Source organism: Sinocyclocheilus rhinocerous, unplaced genomic scaffold, assembly GCF_001515625.1.
Source record: "Sinocyclocheilus rhinocerous isolate Xijiao unplaced genomic scaffold, SAMN03320098_v1.1 scaffold1234, whole genome shotgun sequence".
Taxonomy (NCBI): Eukaryota; Metazoa; Chordata; class Actinopteri; order Cypriniformes; family Cyprinidae; genus Sinocyclocheilus; species Sinocyclocheilus rhinocerous.
Genome location: NW_015656153.1, coordinates 299,398 through 318,775, shown reverse-complemented (window position 1 = coordinate 318,775; position 19,378 = coordinate 299,398). Strand labels below are relative to the sequence as shown.

The 19,378-nt window shown below is 40.7% G+C and overlaps 1 protein-coding gene across 1 annotated transcript in view; it reads right to left on the bottom strand.

The window, feature by feature from the left end:
* LOC107719457 (leukocyte tyrosine kinase receptor-like) overlaps positions 1–19,378 on the bottom strand; it is a 71,176-nt gene that overhangs the window by 41,363 nt on the left and 10,435 nt on the right. Inside the window, exons 2-7 of the mRNA XM_016526866.1 lie at positions 12,849–12,935; positions 5,883–6,053; positions 5,539–5,764; positions 4,296–4,435; positions 3,941–4,081; positions 1,594–1,743 (exon numbers count right to left, since the gene is read on the bottom strand). Coding sequence (XP_016382352.1) covers positions 1,594–1,743; positions 3,941–4,081; positions 4,296–4,435; positions 5,539–5,764; positions 5,883–6,053; positions 12,849–12,935 — 915 coding nt within the window. The remainder of the gene's footprint in view (positions 1–1,593; positions 1,744–3,940; positions 4,082–4,295; positions 4,436–5,538; positions 5,765–5,882; positions 6,054–12,848; positions 12,936–19,378) is intronic.

Genomic DNA, 19,378 nt, shown 5'->3' with positions numbered 1-19,378 from the left:
GCTCTGGAGGAGCAGGCACAGCAAGGCGCTTTCGAGGAGCCGACACTGGAGTGAGCTCTGGGGCTGGCAGGCTAGACTGAGGAACCGCCGCTGGGCTTGCCACAGGAGCGGCCGGAGGGCTTGCCACAGGAGCGGCCGGCTGACTTGACTCGGGATCGGCCGGCAGGCTGGAGAGAGCCGTGGCCGGCGGTCTTGACTGAGGAACGGCCGGCGGAGGGGTTCCGGATCGGGATCAGAGGCTCTCCAGACACCGGATGACCGCCTCCTTCCAGTCGAGGTTGATGGTGTCTGGGAGCTCCGCGGGGCGATGGTATGTGATTCCGAGCCGGAACAGCGTCACTAGGGTCTCCCCATCCAGGGAGCTGGCGAGGGCTAGCGGCACGAATGCCCTCGCATAGGTGAGCGGGTCGCGGCTTGCCTGAGCCACGGCGATGAACGTCGCTCGTTCATCCATGTAGGCGGGGAGCAACGAAAAGTAAAACAAAAAACTTATAGAACAAAAACAAAAACACGGGAGAAGGGGCGCCGCTTACTTTTCTGTTTTAGGTCCGGTATTCTGTCACGAGTGCACTGCTGAGCAGAGTGAGGAGCAAGGAACAGAGAGAGACGAGGAGTACATCAATCCAAATGGGTTTAATTAAGACAAAGGAACACGGAACACTCACGCAATACATGTATACATGAACAATACTGGACGCTGAACTAAAGACAGGGAACACTATTTAAACACATGACAAGACGAGGGGATGACGAGACACACCTGGGATCAATGAAAACAAACTGGGAACACCTGGGATTAAATCAACATAATCAGGACAGGAACAGGAAACTAACCAAATATGGGCATAAACACTGGGACACAGGGAGCACATGGGGAACAAAACACAACACAAGCCTGACAGTATGTAGCTTTTCTTATTTATTTGTTTTAGTGTAGTTTTTTGTCCTATTGCTTGTAATTAGTTTCTTATTCGTATTTAATCACTGACTGTTTACTTGTCTTCAGTGAGCTTGAGTTTTTTTACATTTTATTTAGGCTAGTATTAGTTTTTTTGTGGTATGGACACTGGTGACAAGATATTATGAAATTTCTATGGTAGCAAAAATTTTGATATCATAAAGACCTTATTATCGTGATCATTACTGTGAAATAAAATTATTCATATCATGATATAAGATTTTGGTCATATCACCCACCCCTAATTTTATGTTTACAAAATGTGTTCTGTATATGTACTACTAATATCTATACACAAATAATTTATATTATAAATTCAACAAATTTATACACCACCGTTCAGGTTCTGTAAGACTTTTTAATGTTTCTCAAAGAAACCTGATGTATTGTGAAATATACAATTTTAAATAACTGCTTTCCATTTTAACATTAACTATTTTATTATTCGTGTGATCGTGAATGTTCAGCAGCCATTACTGTAATCATCAGTATTATTTGAAGTAGAAATCTTCTGTAATATTATACAATTTTTACTGTCACTTTTAAACACATTTTAACATTTGGATGTCTTGAGAATGGAAACTCTGATGGGTAACCAATCCAATGACTGAAAGAAGATGTTGTTTCACATTTACCTTGAGTGTTTTGCAGAGTTGTGCCCAGTAGATCTGTGTCTTCATTCAGCTGTTGTCCACTAACTAGTCTCCAAGAGGACTGTGAATCAGCCACTGACCACCCACATGAGCCCAACTCAAATGAACAGTATGAGCCCAAAGGTAAGGAGTCTGCAAAGACATTAAGCAAATTATGAAATGTCTAATAAATCTGTATCCGCAAAATACAACTGACTGTGTCGGCAAACATTAGCAGAGCTTTAAAAGCTCATCAGAGAAATATTACATTTCCTCCTTCCATTTATCCATTAAGTCCACTTAAATGTATCATTATGATGCCTAAATCAACAAAGCTGGTGTAGTATGTTTTGCCAGTTTGTTCAGTTCAATTCAAGCATTACATGATTCCAATGTCATTTACTTCAAATAATAAACAAACCATAGTTATGTTAACATGGGACAAGGACAGCTGGATTGTTTTCCAGACCCCAATTTAATTTCTTGGAAATACCAATTTCCTCCTGTACGAATATGTTGTCTAGTGGCACATTAAGTATTTTAATGGCACACAAATTATTTTTAGTTTGTAACGACAAGAGCTGAGGAGAAATAAAACATTTCATTGCAGTCTAAAATTGATGGTTTTAATAGAGATGAATCACCATGAGGCAAATTGTGCCTCAATTAGCTTTACACTTTAAATATTTCATACCTAAAATGACAGCTGATATGACAAGACTCCAACTAAAGTGTGCTAATATGGTCTCTGGATATTAGGTATAGGCTAGGACAGATTTAACTAACTGACAGATTCATTATACAGAGGACATGTTTTATAATGTCATGGACGTAATTAACAAGTTTAAACTTAGTGGGAGTTACTTTGATCATCTTCATTAGGATGCTGTCAGAGTTATTTATCATATGAATCCCTTCACATAATATCAAAAGTAGTTTCCACATGTCTATATCAGAGGAAAGAATACAAATTCTTGGTCTACAATTCAAGATAAGGCTAGAATGCTTCTACATACTTCTGCATTACTTTTGCCAAATATATATAATGTATACAAAATGTGCATCATTTTATTTATAAAATATATACACTACCAAATAAAAGTTCACCAAGGCAGCATTTATTTGATCAAAAATACAAGAAAAACAGTAATCTATAAAATATTGTTTAATGTTTTTCTATTTTACAATGTTTTATATTTTAATATATTTTAAAATATAATTTATTCCTGTGATGGCAAAGCTGAATTTTCAGCATCATTACTCCAGTCTTCATAGTCACATGATCCTTCAGAAATCATTCTGATATGATGATTTGCTGCTCAAGAAAAATTTCATATTATCAATGTTGATATGACAGCAAAAAAGTGCTAAACAAATAAACTAAATTTAACAGAATTAAATTGTAAATTATTAATCAAATACTGTTTGTTGCAGTTTAAATTATTTATCATCACATAGTTGTTACTGGCTTTTTTTTAATGCTGAACGAGTAGCTAATCAACCTTTTAGGGTTCTTTTGTTAATTCCATAACAATTACCAGAATGTTTATGCAAATAAATCTTTAATACATTTTAATAGACTGCCTGTAAATATGGATTTCTTCTATGAGTCTTTGTTCTCACCTTTTTTATCTAACTGGATTATACTGTAAGTGCTGTGTGCCAAATATACCATCTACAAAGTTCTTTGTACACAGACAATAACTATAAATCATCTAAGCATAGTATAAATGTTAATGGAGATTAAATAAATCAATAAACATGCAAATAGTTTTCCTAGAGGAAAGCAAACACTCATGCATTTCAGGCGTTTTATGCAGCTCTTTACTCAGTGAAAAGCTTTGACAGAGCAGGTTTGCTAATCCAACGCCTCCAGTGAAAGGATTAGAAATTTATCATGGCCTTAAGATTTAATACAGCTAATGTGAGTGACACACAGCCAGCCAGTTACTCAGCGGCACCCACTTATATCGCCCTGTCACACTGCTGTTCATACTTTAATTGAACACTCTCAACGAAATGCAAATTGGCAAGAATGATCTCGCAAATCTTACGGATTTATAGCTTAAAGGCCACCTTTCAAAGAAATGTTTCGATTATCATAAACTGAATTAATGGATTGGTGAGACACAGCCTGTTCTCTACATTTAAAATAACAAAATACTGTCTTTTTTAAAGACTAAAGAGCTCCACACAAATTAATGGTCTGATGTGCGCAACAGCTATTGCATTAAACTCTGAAAAGGGAACAGATTTTGAGTGTGGAGCTCACAATTATTGACAGACTGGTAAACAGAAACTACACATCTTCATGGCGTATAAAATATTACAAATCTTTCATTTTACTCACTGCATATTAAGCCCTCATCTTCCCCTTGAGGACAGTCAGTATGAAAATCACACACTCTTCGCTTCTCAATGCAGCCTCCAGAATGACAGTGAAGTGATGAGTATTTCTCACAGTCTGAACCCAAATCCAAATAATCATCACCTGTAGAAAACCACAGAAAACCATAAAGATTTTGTTCAAAAGTGCCACATAAGGATAGAAGAACAATATTTGGTGCATTCATTTAAATAATTTAATGTCAAATATTAAAATAGGCAAATTCATAGTGATAAAGTAGAAATGCTCTACAGACGCAAGTAATACATACAACACATTTGAATTAGATAATATTTGAGAATAATTAATAAGTCGTTACTCATGACACAATCCTTCAACTCAAGTGAATCAAATGCCAGAAATCCGACTTCATGGCTGCTACAGGAAGAGTATTGCACGGTCACATGGAAAGACTCATCTAACTGGCCAATAACAGCCTCCAGCACCTCCCACTGCGGCCTGGGACACACAAAAAGAAATGCTTTTAACAATCATTTTAGATCAGTACAAAGGATGCAAAACATAATGGACACACAAGGTCGAAATCATCTGCACATCTGCTGAAGACAGTTACAGTTTGTCTTTGTTTTATTCTTCACATAGCCACTTTGAGTATACAAACCTACGATCAGTTTAGTAGTGTCTGAATATTGAGCTAAATAACTACGAGAGAGAAGCCGGCTTTGTGGAACTCATATTACAATATATGTCATTAAAACACTCTCAACTACATGTGAGAGTGCTTCATTAGATGTACAGGAGCTTAAGTACAGTGGAAAGCTAATGCATTCTGTACTATGCATAGATCTCTGAGTTGGATGGTATTATTAAGTATATGACTGATTTGTATAATACACCACACTCCATGGCGTAACCTCTATTAGGCTCAGATCCATATAGCCAAATGCAGAAAGTATAAGTATATTAGCTACGTCATGATCGTACAGGATCGTTCCAAATTGCATTGCATCACCATCTATTCCTAGCTTTCTGTCAGAACCAATTACGCCAAAAGAAACATCAGGTCCTACTTTTAGAAACGAAATGCTTTCATCCATCTTCTGCGTGATGTGCCCAGCATAAGAAAATCAATACCAACTACATCTCCATAACAAAAGTCTTTTGGTTGGCATTCGTTTCTTGTGGGTACAGAATGCTGCTTTATACTATTCTGTGTGAAAGTAAAGTGCATATGTCATTGCTCTTTTATTTACTTTCAAATTAGGCACTGAAAATGTATGTTCTCATTTTATGATCTGTCAATCAGATCTGTCATGACATCACCATTATATTTAGATATTGCTGTGTGATATATATATATATACTCCGTAAAAAAAGAAGCATCCATTTTCAGGATACTGTATTTTAAAGATAATTTTATAAAATCTAAATAAGCTTTACAGATGGAAAAGGTTTAAACAATATTTTTTCATACTTGTTCAATAAACTACAAACAATTTTTACACATGCATCTATGGAACAGTCCTTAAGGCAGGTTTAAAGGTGGTAGGCAAATAAGGTCACAGTTATGATAACTTTGAAAATATATCTAAATTTGTCACCTGCCAGTTCCTTGTTCTTTGACTGTAAGGGCTATTGGTTTGATGACGGAGTGGTCGGTGTGTTTCACAAAGGCAGATATGTTTCCTGTATGTGGTTCCGGTTGGAAGCGAGCGAGACGAAGACGACACGGTGGCCCACTGCTGAGCACTACAGGACTAATCAGGTGGAAACTACATCTGCCAGCAGCGAAATGAGTTGAGGTGGGCTTTAGTAACAGAAAATGACCTGTTGAAAGACAGAAAACTCTTACTGGACTGCCAGTGATTATACAGACAATTGATTAATTGAAAAAATTATCAACCAGCTATAGTTTGATCTGAATTGAGTGTCAAAATATCAATACCTTCTGATTTTCCAGTGGAATAATCTTTGATTGGCTGGACTCCCCATCTATTGGATCTGTGTTGCTGTGGTGATGTGACATACCAGTCCCCTCCAGCGCTGTGATTGGATAACGTCCACGAACATGGAGATTCAAAATCACAGAAGGAAACTGCGGAAGGATGAAGTAACACTATATTGTGTTTTTTGAACATTAAAGCATGTCAACATATTCTGTTACACCAAATACACAAAATAATGATCTTTAAAAAAGCATCATATGACCCCTTTAAAGGGACTTAAACTTTAAATGCAGGACCAGCTTTAATAGATGTACTAATCAAAATAGAGGAAAGATTGATTCATATGTATCAGCAACACACAGGTATATTTGGATTAAATAAAACTGAATAAGACTACATGGAAACTTAAAACATTTTACCATAAGTATTTGTATAGTGATGGACGTCCTATATATTATTAATTTGCCGAAAGGCTAGAGGAAAATAATTCTTACAACATTTAGCTACCAGATCTAGCTAGTAACTGATTACATGTAATCTGTATTACGTAATCCAAAAATTAAGTACTTGTAATTGGATTAAATTACATTTTAAAATACTCGAAATCAGACTACAGTTACTTTTTTATGGATTACATTATTGCATATTATTTACACAATAGCAATAATTCACAAATTCACTGACTTTTTTATCATCGGATCCTCTTTTACCTAATATATTTTTATTTGAAGTACCCCTGAGATTTTAAAATAAATATTTTAATAATGAAGTATCACATTTGCATGTTCATGGCTTTCTGACATTGTGTATGGTCACATGACATGCACGCAAACAAATAAAATATTTCATTTTTCAGTAAGTGTTTTATTTTGATTCATTTTTACCTTTATTTGTTTTGATTTAACATTAATTATTAGCTTTGTTTCACACAAAGATTAGATTAAAACTAAAATTAAAACAGGCCGCCAAAAACAACACTACTTTTCATTAAATGCATAATCTGCCTGCAGTTCCTTCACAAACCCAGTTTGGGAAACCTTGAAGTAATATAATGTTTAATGCACTTCATGTTGTTGTTAACCACAAATGGAATATCGTCTCGGTTACGTATGGTAACCCTCGTTCCCTGAAGGAGGGAACGGAGACGTCACGTCCCGTCGCCACAGCTCCTGTACCACCGCTGAGCGGCCGGGTCACCGGCTCGGCTCCTCAGCGAAAACCTGAATATGCGCTGCATCTGCTGCCTACTTATACTCACGCTGTGATCAGCAGCAGCTGGATGCAATAATCGCATGCCAATGTGCATTGGCTCGTTTAGTTTACACTCGAAGTAGATTGGTCCCCCTAAGCGAGATCCCAATTTCGTCGGTCATCCGACGTGACGTCGAGAGTGACCGACTGAAAGGGAACGTCTCGGTTACGTATGGTAACCCTCGTTCCCTGAAGGAGGGAACGGAGACGTCACGTCCCGTCGCCACAGCTCCTGTACCACCGCTGAGCGGCCGGGTCACCGGCTCGGCTCCTCAGCGAAAACCTGAATATGCGCTGCATCTGCTGCCTACTTATACTCACGCTGTGATCAGCAGCAGCTGGATGCAATAATCGCATGCCAATGTGCATTGGCTCGTTTAGTTTACACTCGAAGTAGATTGGTCCCCCTAAGCGAGATCCCAATTTCGTCGGTCATCCGACGTGACGTCGAGAGTGACCGACTGAAAGGGAACGTCTCGGTTACGTATGGTAACCCTCGTTCCCTGAAGGAGGGAACGGAGACGTCACGTCCCGTCGCCACAGCTCCTGTACCACCGCTGAGCGGCCGGGTCACCGGCTCGGCTCCTCAGCGAAAACCTGAATATGCGCTGCATCTGCTGCCTACTTATACTCACGCTGTGATCAGCAGCAGCTGGATGCAATAATCGCATGCCAATGTGCATTGGCTCGTTTAGTTTACACTCGAAGTAGATTGGTCCCCCTAAGCGAGATCCCAATTTCGTCGGTCATCCGACGTGACGTCGAGAGTGACCGACTGAAAGGGAACGTCTCGGTTACGTATGGTAACCCTCGTTCCCTGAAGGAGGGAACGGAGACGTCACGTCCCGTCGCCACAGCTCCTGTACCACCGCTGAGCGGCCGGGTCACCGGCTCGGCTCCTCAGCGAAAACCTGAATATGCGCTGCATCTGCTGCCTACTTATACTCACGCTGTGATCAGCAGCAGCTGGATGCAATAATCGCATGCCAATGTGCATTGGCTCGTTTAGTTTACACTCGAAGTAGATTGGTCCCCCTAAGCGAGATCCCAATTTCGTCGGTCATCCGACGTGACGTCGAGAGTGACCGACTGAAAGGGAACGTCTCGGTTACGTATGGTAACCCTCGTTCCCTGAAGGAGGGAACGGAGACGTCACGTCCCGTCGCCACAGCTCCTGTACCACCGCTGAGCGGCCGGGTCACCGGCTCGGCTCCTCAGCGAAAACCTGAATATGCGCTGCATCTGCTGCCTACTTATACTCACGCTGTGATCAGCAGCAGCTGGATGCAATAATCGCATGCCAATGTGCATTGGCTCGTTTAGTTTACACTCGAAGTAGATTGGTCCCCCTAAGCGAGATCCCAATTTCGTCGGTCATCCGACGTGACGTCGAGAGTGACCGACTGAAAGGGAACGTCTCGGTTACGTATGGTAACCCTCGTTCCCTGAAGGAGGGAACGGAGACGTCACGTCCCGTCGCCACAGCTCCTGTACCACCGCTGAGCGGCCGGGTCACCGGCTCGGCTCCTCAGCGAAAACCTGAATATGCGCTGCATCTGCTGCCTACTTATACTCACGCTGTGATCAGCAGCAGCTGGATGCAATAATCGCATGCCAATGTGCATTGGCTCGTTTAGTTTACACTCGAAGTAGATTGGTCCCCCTAAGCGAGATCCCAATTTCGTCGGTCATCCGACGTGACGTCGAGAGTGACCGACTGAAAGGGAACGTCTCGGTTACGTATGGTAACCCTCGTTCCCTGAAGGAGGGAACGGAGACGTCACGTCCCGTCGCCACAGCTCCTGTACCACCGCTGAGCGGCCGGGTCACCGGCTCGGCTCCTCAGCGAAAACCTGAATATGCGCTGCATCTGCTGCCTACTTATACTCACGCTGTGATCAGCAGCAGCTGGATGCAATAATCGCATGCCAATGTGCATTGGCTCGTTTAGTTTACACTCGAAGTAGATTGGTCCCCCTAAGCGAGATCCCAATTTCGTCGGTCATCCGACGTGACGTCGAGAGTGACCGACTGAAAGGGAACGTCTCGGTTACGTATGGTAACCCTCGTTCCCTGAAGGAGGGAACGGAGACGTCACGTCCCGTCGCCACAGCTCCTGTACCACCGCTGAGCGGCCGGGTCACCGGCTCGGCTCCTCAGCGAAAACCTGAATATGCGCTGCATCTGCTGCCTACTTATACTCACGCTGTGATCAGCAGCAGCTGGATGCAATAATCGCATGCCAATGTGCATTGGCTCGTTTAGTTTACACTCGAAGTAGATTGGTCCCCCTAAGCGAGATCCCAATTTCGTCGGTCATCCGACGTGACGTCGAGAGTGACCGACTGAAAGGGAACGTCTCGGTTACGTATGGTAACCCTCGTTCCCTGAAGGAGGGAACGGAGACGTCACGTCCCGTCGCCACAGCTCCTGTACCACCGCTGAGCGGCCGGGTCACCGGCTCGGCTCCTCAGCGAAAACCTGAATATGCGCTGCATCTGCTGCCTACTTATACTCACGCTGTGATCAGCAGCAGCTGGATGCAATAATCGCATGCCAATGTGCATTGGCTCGTTTAGTTTACACTCGAAGTAGATTGGTCCCCCTAAGCGAGATCCCAATTTCGTCGGTCATCCGACGTGACGTCGAGAGTGACCGACTGAAAGGGAACGTCTCGGTTACGTATGGTAACCCTCGTTCCCTGAAGGAGGGAACGGAGACGTCACGTCCCGTCGCCACAGCTCCTGTACCACCGCTGAGCGGCCGGGTCACCGGCTCGGCTCCTCAGCGAAAACCTGAATATGCGCTGCATCTGCTGCCTACTTATACTCACGCTGTGATCAGCAGCAGCTGGATGCAATAATCGCATGCCAATGTGCATTGGCTCGTTTAGTTTACACTCGAAGTAGATTGGTCCCCCTAAGCGAGATCCCAATTTCGTCGGTCATCCGACGTGACGTCGAGAGTGACCGACTGAAAGGGAACGTCTCGGTTACGTATGGTAACCCTCGTTCCCTGAAGGAGGGAACGGAGACGTCACGTCCCGTCGCCACAGCTCCTGTACCACCGCTGAGCGGCCGGGTCACCGGCTCGGCTCCTCAGCGAAAACCTGAATATGCGCTGCATCTGCTGCCTACTTATACTCACGCTGTGATCAGCAGCAGCTGGATGCAATAATCGCATGCCAATGTGCATTGGCTCGTTTAGTTTACACTCGAAGTAGATTGGTCCCCCTAAGCGAGATCCCAATTTCGTCGGTCATCCGACGTGACGTCGAGAGTGACCGACTGAAAGGGAACGTCTCGGTTACGTATGGTAACCCTCGTTCCCTGAAGGAGGGAACGGAGACGTCACGTCCCGTCGCCACAGCTCCTGTACCACCGCTGAGCGGCCGGGTCACCGGCTCGGCTCCTCAGCGAAAACCTGAATATGCGCTGCATCTGCTGCCTACTTATACTCACGCTGTGATCAGCAGCAGCTGGATGCAATAATCGCATGCCAATGTGCATTGGCTCGTTTAGTTTACACTCGAAGTAGATTGGTCCCCCTAAGCGAGATCCCAATTTCGTCGGTCATCCGACGTGACGTCGAGAGTGACCGACTGAAAGGGAACGTCTCGGTTACGTATGGTAACCCTCGTTCCCTGAAGGAGGGAACGGAGACGTCACGTCCCGTCGCCACAGCTCCTGTACCACCGCTGAGCGGCCGGGTCACCGGCTCGGCTCCTCAGCGAAAACCTGAATATGCGCTGCATCTGCTGCCTACTTATACTCACGCTGTGATCAGCAGCAGCTGGATGCAATAATCGCATGCCAATGTGCATTGGCTCGTTTAGTTTACACTCGAAGTAGATTGGTCCCCCTAAGCGAGATCCCAATTTCGTCGGTCATCCGACGTGACGTCGAGAGTGACCGACTGAAAGGGAACGTCTCGGTTACGTATGGTAACCCTCGTTCCCTGAAGGAGGGAACGGAGACGTCACGTCCCGTCGCCACAGCTCCTGTACCACCGCTGAGCGGCCGGGTCACCGGCTCGGCTCCTCAGCGAAAACCTGAATATGCGCTGCATCTGCTGCCTACTTATACTCACGCTGTGATCAGCAGCAGCTGGATGCAATAATCGCATGCCAATGTGCATTGGCTCGTTTAGTTTACACTCGAAGTAGATTGGTCCCCCTAAGCGAGATCCCAATTTCGTCGGTCATCCGACGTGACGTCGAGAGTGACCGACTGAAAGGGAACGTCTCGGTTACGTATGGTAACCCTCGTTCCCTGAAGGAGGGAACGGAGACGTCACGTCCCGTCGCCACAGCTCCTGTACCACCGCTGAGCGGCCGGGTCACCGGCTCGGCTCCTCAGCGAAAACCTGAATATGCGCTGCATCTGCTGCCTACTTATACTCACGCTGTGATCAGCAGCAGCTGGATGCAATAATCGCATGCCAATGTGCATTGGCTCGTTTAGTTTACACTCGAAGTAGATTGGTCCCCCTAAGCGAGATCCCAATTTCGTCGGTCATCCGACGTGACGTCGAGAGTGACCGACTGAAAGGGAAACTTTCTTACTCTTTGTATCTTTATATCAATATGGTACAAGTTTATCCTATTTAAATCAATGTGAAAAAAGAGATAGATCAAAAGCAATTGAAAAGTAATCTAAAAGTAGTCTGATTATATTATCTAAAATGTGTAATATAATGGATTACATTACTAATTACAATTTTTATTAAGTAATTTAATTTGGAATCAGAATGGATTACAATTTGTAAGTAATCTATCCAGCTCTGTTATCTACACTGTGCTCTTATAAAGTATGTATGTTAATATTAATAAATATAAAATAATATTTCACAATAACACAGGAAATCGTTCAAAAATCCTTCTAACATGCTGATTTGGGGCTAATTTAGTAACTTTTTAATTATTATTATCAATGATGAAAACAGTTGTTCTGCTTAATATTTTTGTGGAAACTGACATTTTTTCAGGATTCTTTGATGAATACAAAGTTCAAACAAACAGCATTTATTAGAATTTTTTTTTCTTTTTCCGTAACATTATAAATATCTTTACTGTCACTTTAGACCAATTTATTGCACCCTTGCTGAAAAAAAGTAGTAATAATATATACGTATACAATGAATTCCCTAAAACTGCCCTTTCAAATATTATCTGTCAGTAATTAAAATGGGAAAGAAAAAAGCAACCTTGTTTGTAAACAGATTCAGGAAGAAATTGGGTTCAGTGGTAGGATCACACTGGAATGGCCTCAAGAGAAAGTCATTAAACTGTTTTTTACTCCCTGTTCCCTCTAAAGTAGGCCCAAAAATGCAAAACTTTATAATAAAATTAAACAAGGGTATGTCAGTTTGGACAAGAGAAGGAATATCTTGAGGGCTTTCTGTTTGTCATCAGGCATTCCAGTGGAAAAACACAGACACGTTGTCTTTGGAAACATGTAAGGCTATTGATGAAGAAAGACTACAACGAAGGAAACCACAAAAAGTCCATCTGACATTCGACCGAAACATCCCAACGGGAAGTGCCCTGGGTGGAATACTTAATCAGATCAATGTTTCTTCTCTGCTCAGTGTGGTGACTGAAATGACAAACTCCATTTAGGAAAAAATACAGTGAAGCAAAAAGGAAGAAAACAACTGCAAAACAACTGTTGAAGGAAAACGGAACACATAAATAATCAGTGATTTACACTCACTGTCTTCCACTGGACTGGAGTCGAGAGGATTTGGATGCACTGGATCTTCTACTGCTCTTTCCAACAGAGCACAACTGCTCCTGACAACTGAGGAAAGACAAGAAGAATAAAGGTCAAACACACCATCAGAGAAAGTCCTTGTTCTTTTATGACATGATTTAATAAATAATAGGACCAGTCAGTTTTAAGAACAGTGGCTTCAAATGAAGCATTTAGATGAAAGAACCAACATCTTCGACTGAAGATCATTTAGTTTTGGTTTGATTATCTCTATGCTAGTAGCCAAAGAAGACCCAGGAAGCTTTATGATCTGCATAGTGGTTTTGCCTACAGGCAACATTACGCACAGTTCTTGTGTTTTATCAATGAAGCATTTATTTAGAACAGCTGGATGCAGTGCTGAGTGTTCTAACAATCAGCAAACATTACTAACATATATGTACATACTTATGTGTAAAATAAATGAATTAATTAAAACATAAAATTAAACATTTAGTAAAACACATTAATATTAGATGGTTTTTTCACATTTATTCTTATAAATTATATACAGTTTCTTGTTTTGCATAGGACATAGTTGAAACAACGTCTTACTTCAGTCTTTAGTCTCTAAAGTTTGCCTCCCTAAAACAACAGAGCTGTTTCTTTTCGGATTGTGACTGACTAAAGCAGGCCACATTTCAAGTTATGTCATTTATTATAACAGCACTTTAAAAGAAAAATAATAAAATGTCAATGTTTCTACTTGCAGATAGTGGCACATTCCAGGAGAAAAAAATTATTTTCCATATACAGGCATGAAGATGTTCAGCATTTGGTTTTAGGCATTTTACCGCAAGACATTTTATTATTTTAAGATCTAGAGAGGTTGCCATAGCAAAGCAAAAGAAAGAAAAGGGAAACTCAGCCCGTTCCATTATTAAAACAAAAATATTTGATGAAAGTTCATTATCACAGCAATGGCTCATTATAGTGTGCCAAAATCAGCTCTGTAATGAATATGCTTTGCCAATTATGACCCACACTTACACAATCACTGGTGTACACTATTCCAGTCATGTCCCGACCTAAACCAGGTCTGTATGAATGGTTAAATCTCCTTCCACTAAAATATTCCCTTGATTTCAGTGGTGTCAACTGTATTGAGTTAACAAGAAAAGCTTCTGAGATGGGAAGCCATGAAGAAGGATTTACAAAAACATATCATTGACTTTAATGTTCAGGTTATTAGATGAACCAAATACTGCACATCATCATTTTTGTGACATTTATGATATTAAATAGAAGATATGCTTGTCATATCAGCTAAGTATGCCAATCTTTTTAGAAATATCTGTCAATCTTTTGAACAGCTGAGGCACTTAAGTTTACTAGCAGGCCCTGAGAAATTGAAATACTGTAAACATACGTTTGGAGCATGTGAAAAATATTTCTAAAGCCAATAAAATGGCAAATGATTCATACAAAAACAAATTCCTTGACCAATCAATGGTCATGGTTCATTCTGCACAAGAGCAAAACACTTACAAAAACAGTGCCATTCTAAATCAAACCAATGATGTTATAACCGATGACATGAGTGACACAATGGCTTCCTTTTCATCTGAAAGTTTCAAGTAGTGAAATAAACAGCCTGGGAAGATACTTAAAAAGAATCAATAAGGCAAATTTTAGCAACAAAGGCAACTACAAGTGTGTGTGTGTGTGTGTGTGTGTAAGGACTCAAATGGTCAAAAGGTCAAGATTCACAAATGCTCAATCACAGCCATATAGCCACATTCCAGGAGAAAAAAATTATTTTCCATATACAGGCATGAAGATGTTCAGCATTTGGTTTTAGGCATTTTACCGCAAGACATTTTATTATTTTAAGATCTAGAGAGGTTGCCATAGCAAAGCAAAAGAAAGAAAAGGGAAACTCAGCCCGTTCCATTATTAAAACAAAAATATTTGATGAAAGTTCATTATCACAGCAATGGCTCATTATAGTGTGCCAAAATCAGCTCTGTAATGAATATGCTTTGCCAATTATGACCCACACTTACACAATCACTGGTGTACACTATTCCAGTCATGTCCCGACCTAAACCAGGTCTGTATGAATGGTTAAATCTCCTTCCACTAAAATATTCCCTTGATTTCAGTGGTGTCAACTGTATTGAGTTAACAAGAAAAGCTTCTGAGATGGGAAGCCATGAAGAAGGATTTACAAAAACATATCATTGACTTTAATGTTCAGGTTATTAGATGAACCAAATACTGCACATCATCATTTTTGTGACATTTATGATATTAAATAGAAGATATGCTTGTCATATCAGCTAAGTATGCCAATCTTTTTAGAAATATCTGTCAATCTTTTGAACAGCTGAGGCACTTAAGTTTACTAGCAGGCCCTGAGAAATTGAAATACTGTAAACATACGTTTGGAGCATGTGAAAAATATTTCTAAAGCCAATAAAATGGCAAATGATTCATACAAAAACAAATTCCTTGACCAATCAATGGTCATGGTTCATTCTGCACAAGAGCAAAACACTTACAAAAACAGTGCCATTCTAAATCAAACCAATGATGTTATAACCGATGACATGAGTGACACAATGGCTTCCTTTTCATCTGAAAGTTTCAAGTAGTGAAATAAACAGCCTGGGAAGATACTTAAAAAGAATCAATAAGGCAAATTTTAGCAACAAAGGCAACTACAAGTGTGTGTGTGTAAGGACTCAAATGGTCAAAAGGTCAAGATTCACAAATGCTCAATCACAGCCATATAGCCAATGGGGAATTTGTCATGTGATAAAATCATGTGATTTATGCTAAATATACAAACAGACTGCTGCTGCCAAAAGGATCATTATGGACAAGTTAGCTAAATTTCAAGCCTCATAAAATTAACTGCAAATCAACATCCTATTTCCAGTAAATGGCACAAAAAAGGGTCTATATTCACCAGATGAATTAGTCACACTCTCAGAAATAAACTAAATATAAGTACAGGCTATGTAAATCAAAGAAAAACTGAACGGCGTTCCCCTAGCGTTTTCGACGCAGCTCGAGTTCCTGAAGAGGAACCCCAAATACTTTAAACTTAACTTATAATTAGTCAACAAATATTGACTAATAAAAACTGACTGCACTGCAAGTTGCAGTTTGGCTGTATAAGTGCAAAGGTTTCTATTAGTACTGCAAAAAAACAAAGTTCTGTTTACAAGTTCTAGGCTGCCACTATAGAACGAGTAGCTCAGATGAAGAAAAAGTTGCTAGATTTGTCAAGTTCTGCCACGTCAGTGATACTGAGTCTTTGAAAGATATTCTAGTGTTTAGTTCAAACACAACTGTCAAGAACAACTGTATTTACTTCAGTGAATATCAAAGTGCAGGCACATACTTTAAAGTCTTCACTAAAAAAAAGTATTGAACATGTCTACCATTGGCTAGGCCTACTTTACTCAGCATGCAATAGTGAGGCTTGTTGTTACACAATATACAAGTTGCCACAATATAACTATAGACGTTTCCCCAATATTCAAACAGTAAAACAATTCATTAAAAAAAGAAAGTCAGTTTTAAGTCAAGTCAGACTAAAGGCCATGACACACGAGGTTGACGTTAGGCTGTCATTGAGTTTCTGTCAGCAGTTTTCAGTGTGTTCCACACCGTCGGCACTAGTTGGACACTGTCTGCGGCTTTTTGTCTGATTGAGCATGTTGAACTGAAACAGATCACTCTGATTGACTGTTCAGCTCAGCAAACCAGTGCACGAGAAAAAACAAAACAAAAGTGATGAAAGCGAGCAAATAAAGTCAAGAGGACACACGGAAGGCTGTTCTAACTTTACATAAACTAACCTAAGCATTCTAATACATGTATATTTTCATAACGACACCTGCTTATTACAGTTTCTCTCAGCTCTTCTGCAGTCGCAGAACAGACATGCTAGTTAGCCACTGGCTGTAGTCATTGCAGTGTGTTCAAGTGCTTTTTTTTTAGTCCAGACGCACACAACACGAGGCAACAACACAGTCGGATATCGTTAGGGTTGGGTATCGTTTGGGTTTTTTCCAATACCGGTGCCAAATCGATACTTTTAAAATGGTTCCGGTGCCTAAACGGTGCCTGAACCGATACTTATTTAAAAATAGATAAATAAATAAATAAAAATTCCCCAAAAAATGATGGATTGGCCATTAGCACTATAAACACATGATGTCTGTTTCATTCATACTGGACGCCAGAGGGCACCCTCGCACAGAAAATCCAACATATCCAGTCACAGAAGTAGCAGAACTCATGATCCTCCAGGAAATCCCTTATATGGACAAAGGCATCGCTATTATAGCTGTAAACAGAACATATAAACGACTGGTGTTGTGGAGTAAAAAGGTTATATAATGTTCTCTTTTGTTGAACAACAGGTTGAGAAATGTGAATACAAGGGAGGTTTAGCTTTAGGCATTTTAATTTAAGCATGTTTAGCTTAGTTAACGCTGCCATCAGAGCAAGTGTAATTACTGCATTCACGCGCTCCTCCGATGCTCTCATTTCCCAAGTTGTGCTTTTAAGTCGGAATGTGAAAACAACACACACAACACATCTGATTCGGTTCTAGTACATACCGGTTACATAGGTACTGGTGCCATATTGGTACCGGGTTTCGGTACCCAACCCTATTCCGTTGCCGGTAGTTCTTTAGTGTCGGTTTGATTTGTCAAATACAATGTGGACCAGACTTATGCTGATATGCCTGAACTGTGTTGATAATCAAAAGTTTGGCTCTGTGAGATGAATTTCCATTCAGTTTGCTGATTTATTGAAGGATGAATGTGAAATAATGAATATCTGCACTACTGTGTGGAGCCAATAAACCATGAACAGTAAACCATGCTGGTTTTTCAGTGAAGGTTAAAACTAAGAAATCCTGAGCCATTAAGGAATCTCTCATGTGTAATTCTATACTCATTTCTAATAGCTCAAGATTTTAGTTGTAACCTCAAGTTAACCTGCTTTTATCTAGGGGGTCCGTCCATCAGCAAGAGCAACTTATTTGCACTTATTTCGCTCTGCCAAGAGAGCACTCTGTGTTTGATTTGCATGTGTGACAGTCCTGATTCGTATCCAAGTGGTGAAGCATGGCATCTGGCCTACCTGTTCCGCCCAGTTTAGGGCAAAAGAGGAACATCTGACAGCTGGGCTTCATTAAGCGCACACTCTCAGAAGAGTGCTGTCACTCCTCACCAACATGATACACACCACAGCTTACCCAGCTGACTCATCTGCTGAGAGAGTGCCCAAGTCTGCCCAAGTCTTATCCTACACTTTCTGAGAGGATAATGTCGACTCTTAATATGCTCTATTTTAGCTGAGAGGCACACAGGCAATCCTCACCACTAATGTCTGATGCTGTGGAGGAGTTGATACATTCAATGTGGGTTTAAAGGGATCATGCATTTTCAGCATTTGCAGTTTCGGTTTTCGACCAACAGCATCCAGAATTTTCTGTTTTGACTTGACATTCAATGTGGGTTTAAAGGGATCATGCATTTTCAGATCTTGATATTATGTATCTAGGAGTTAGCTTATGAAGCAAGCAAAGTTTTTGCACCAAAAAAAGTTCAGATATTTGTAATAATTATAATTTTTCTTCCTTATTTTCACTTTCTGTCAAAAACACTCCATTTCAAGTGGTGTTACCTCTTTGAGAAATGCAAGTAAGCGGCCACTTCTGTGATTGGTGAACTTCATTGCACTGTATCCATGCACAGCATGTGACATGTTTTGAAGCTCGAGATGGTAAGTGCTGTAATAGAGTCATATATGTTTGAGCCAGACGTAGAAGAAAATGAACCAATGCAACTACAACCACTGCAACAGTCTGTTTCAGCGAGGTAACTGCTCTACCTTGTTAAAATCTATTACAACTATTCAAACTGATATAAAACTATTATTATAACTTGTTGCCGGCCTGCTATATTTATTGGCATATAGAAAATTCAGCAGACAAATTGAGAATAATGAAGAAAATAGTCAGTTGTGAAATGAGGCAAAAAACATACTCGTTAAATTGCTTAGGCATGTCATTAAAAATAAACTGATAATTAAAATTTAGAGGGGTATGCAGAGTTGTTGGTGCAGAGGTGCAGTTTGTCTACATTCAAGGACAGAACTATGTCAGACGGTCTTGATTTGCATCAAGGGTATGTAAAGAAAAAATATCAAACCCTTTCTAATCCTAGCATTTCTAAAGGGTGGAAAACAAAAATTCATATATTAAACTGCCGAGTTTGCTTTAAGGTAAGAAGCTTAGCTACATGAAGCTTAGCTACATGCTAACATTGGTTTAATTGAAATCAATGAGTTTCTTTCTATGTAGCGTGTTTCAAATCAGTCACTTAGGTTTTTGAAAATCTGATTGCATTATCCTTATTAAAACTCAGGTATTTCATGCAATCCTTTTTGTTTTTTTACGCAAATACTGAATATTAATAGCATGTGTGTGTGTGTGTGTGTGTGTGTGTGTGTGTATATAT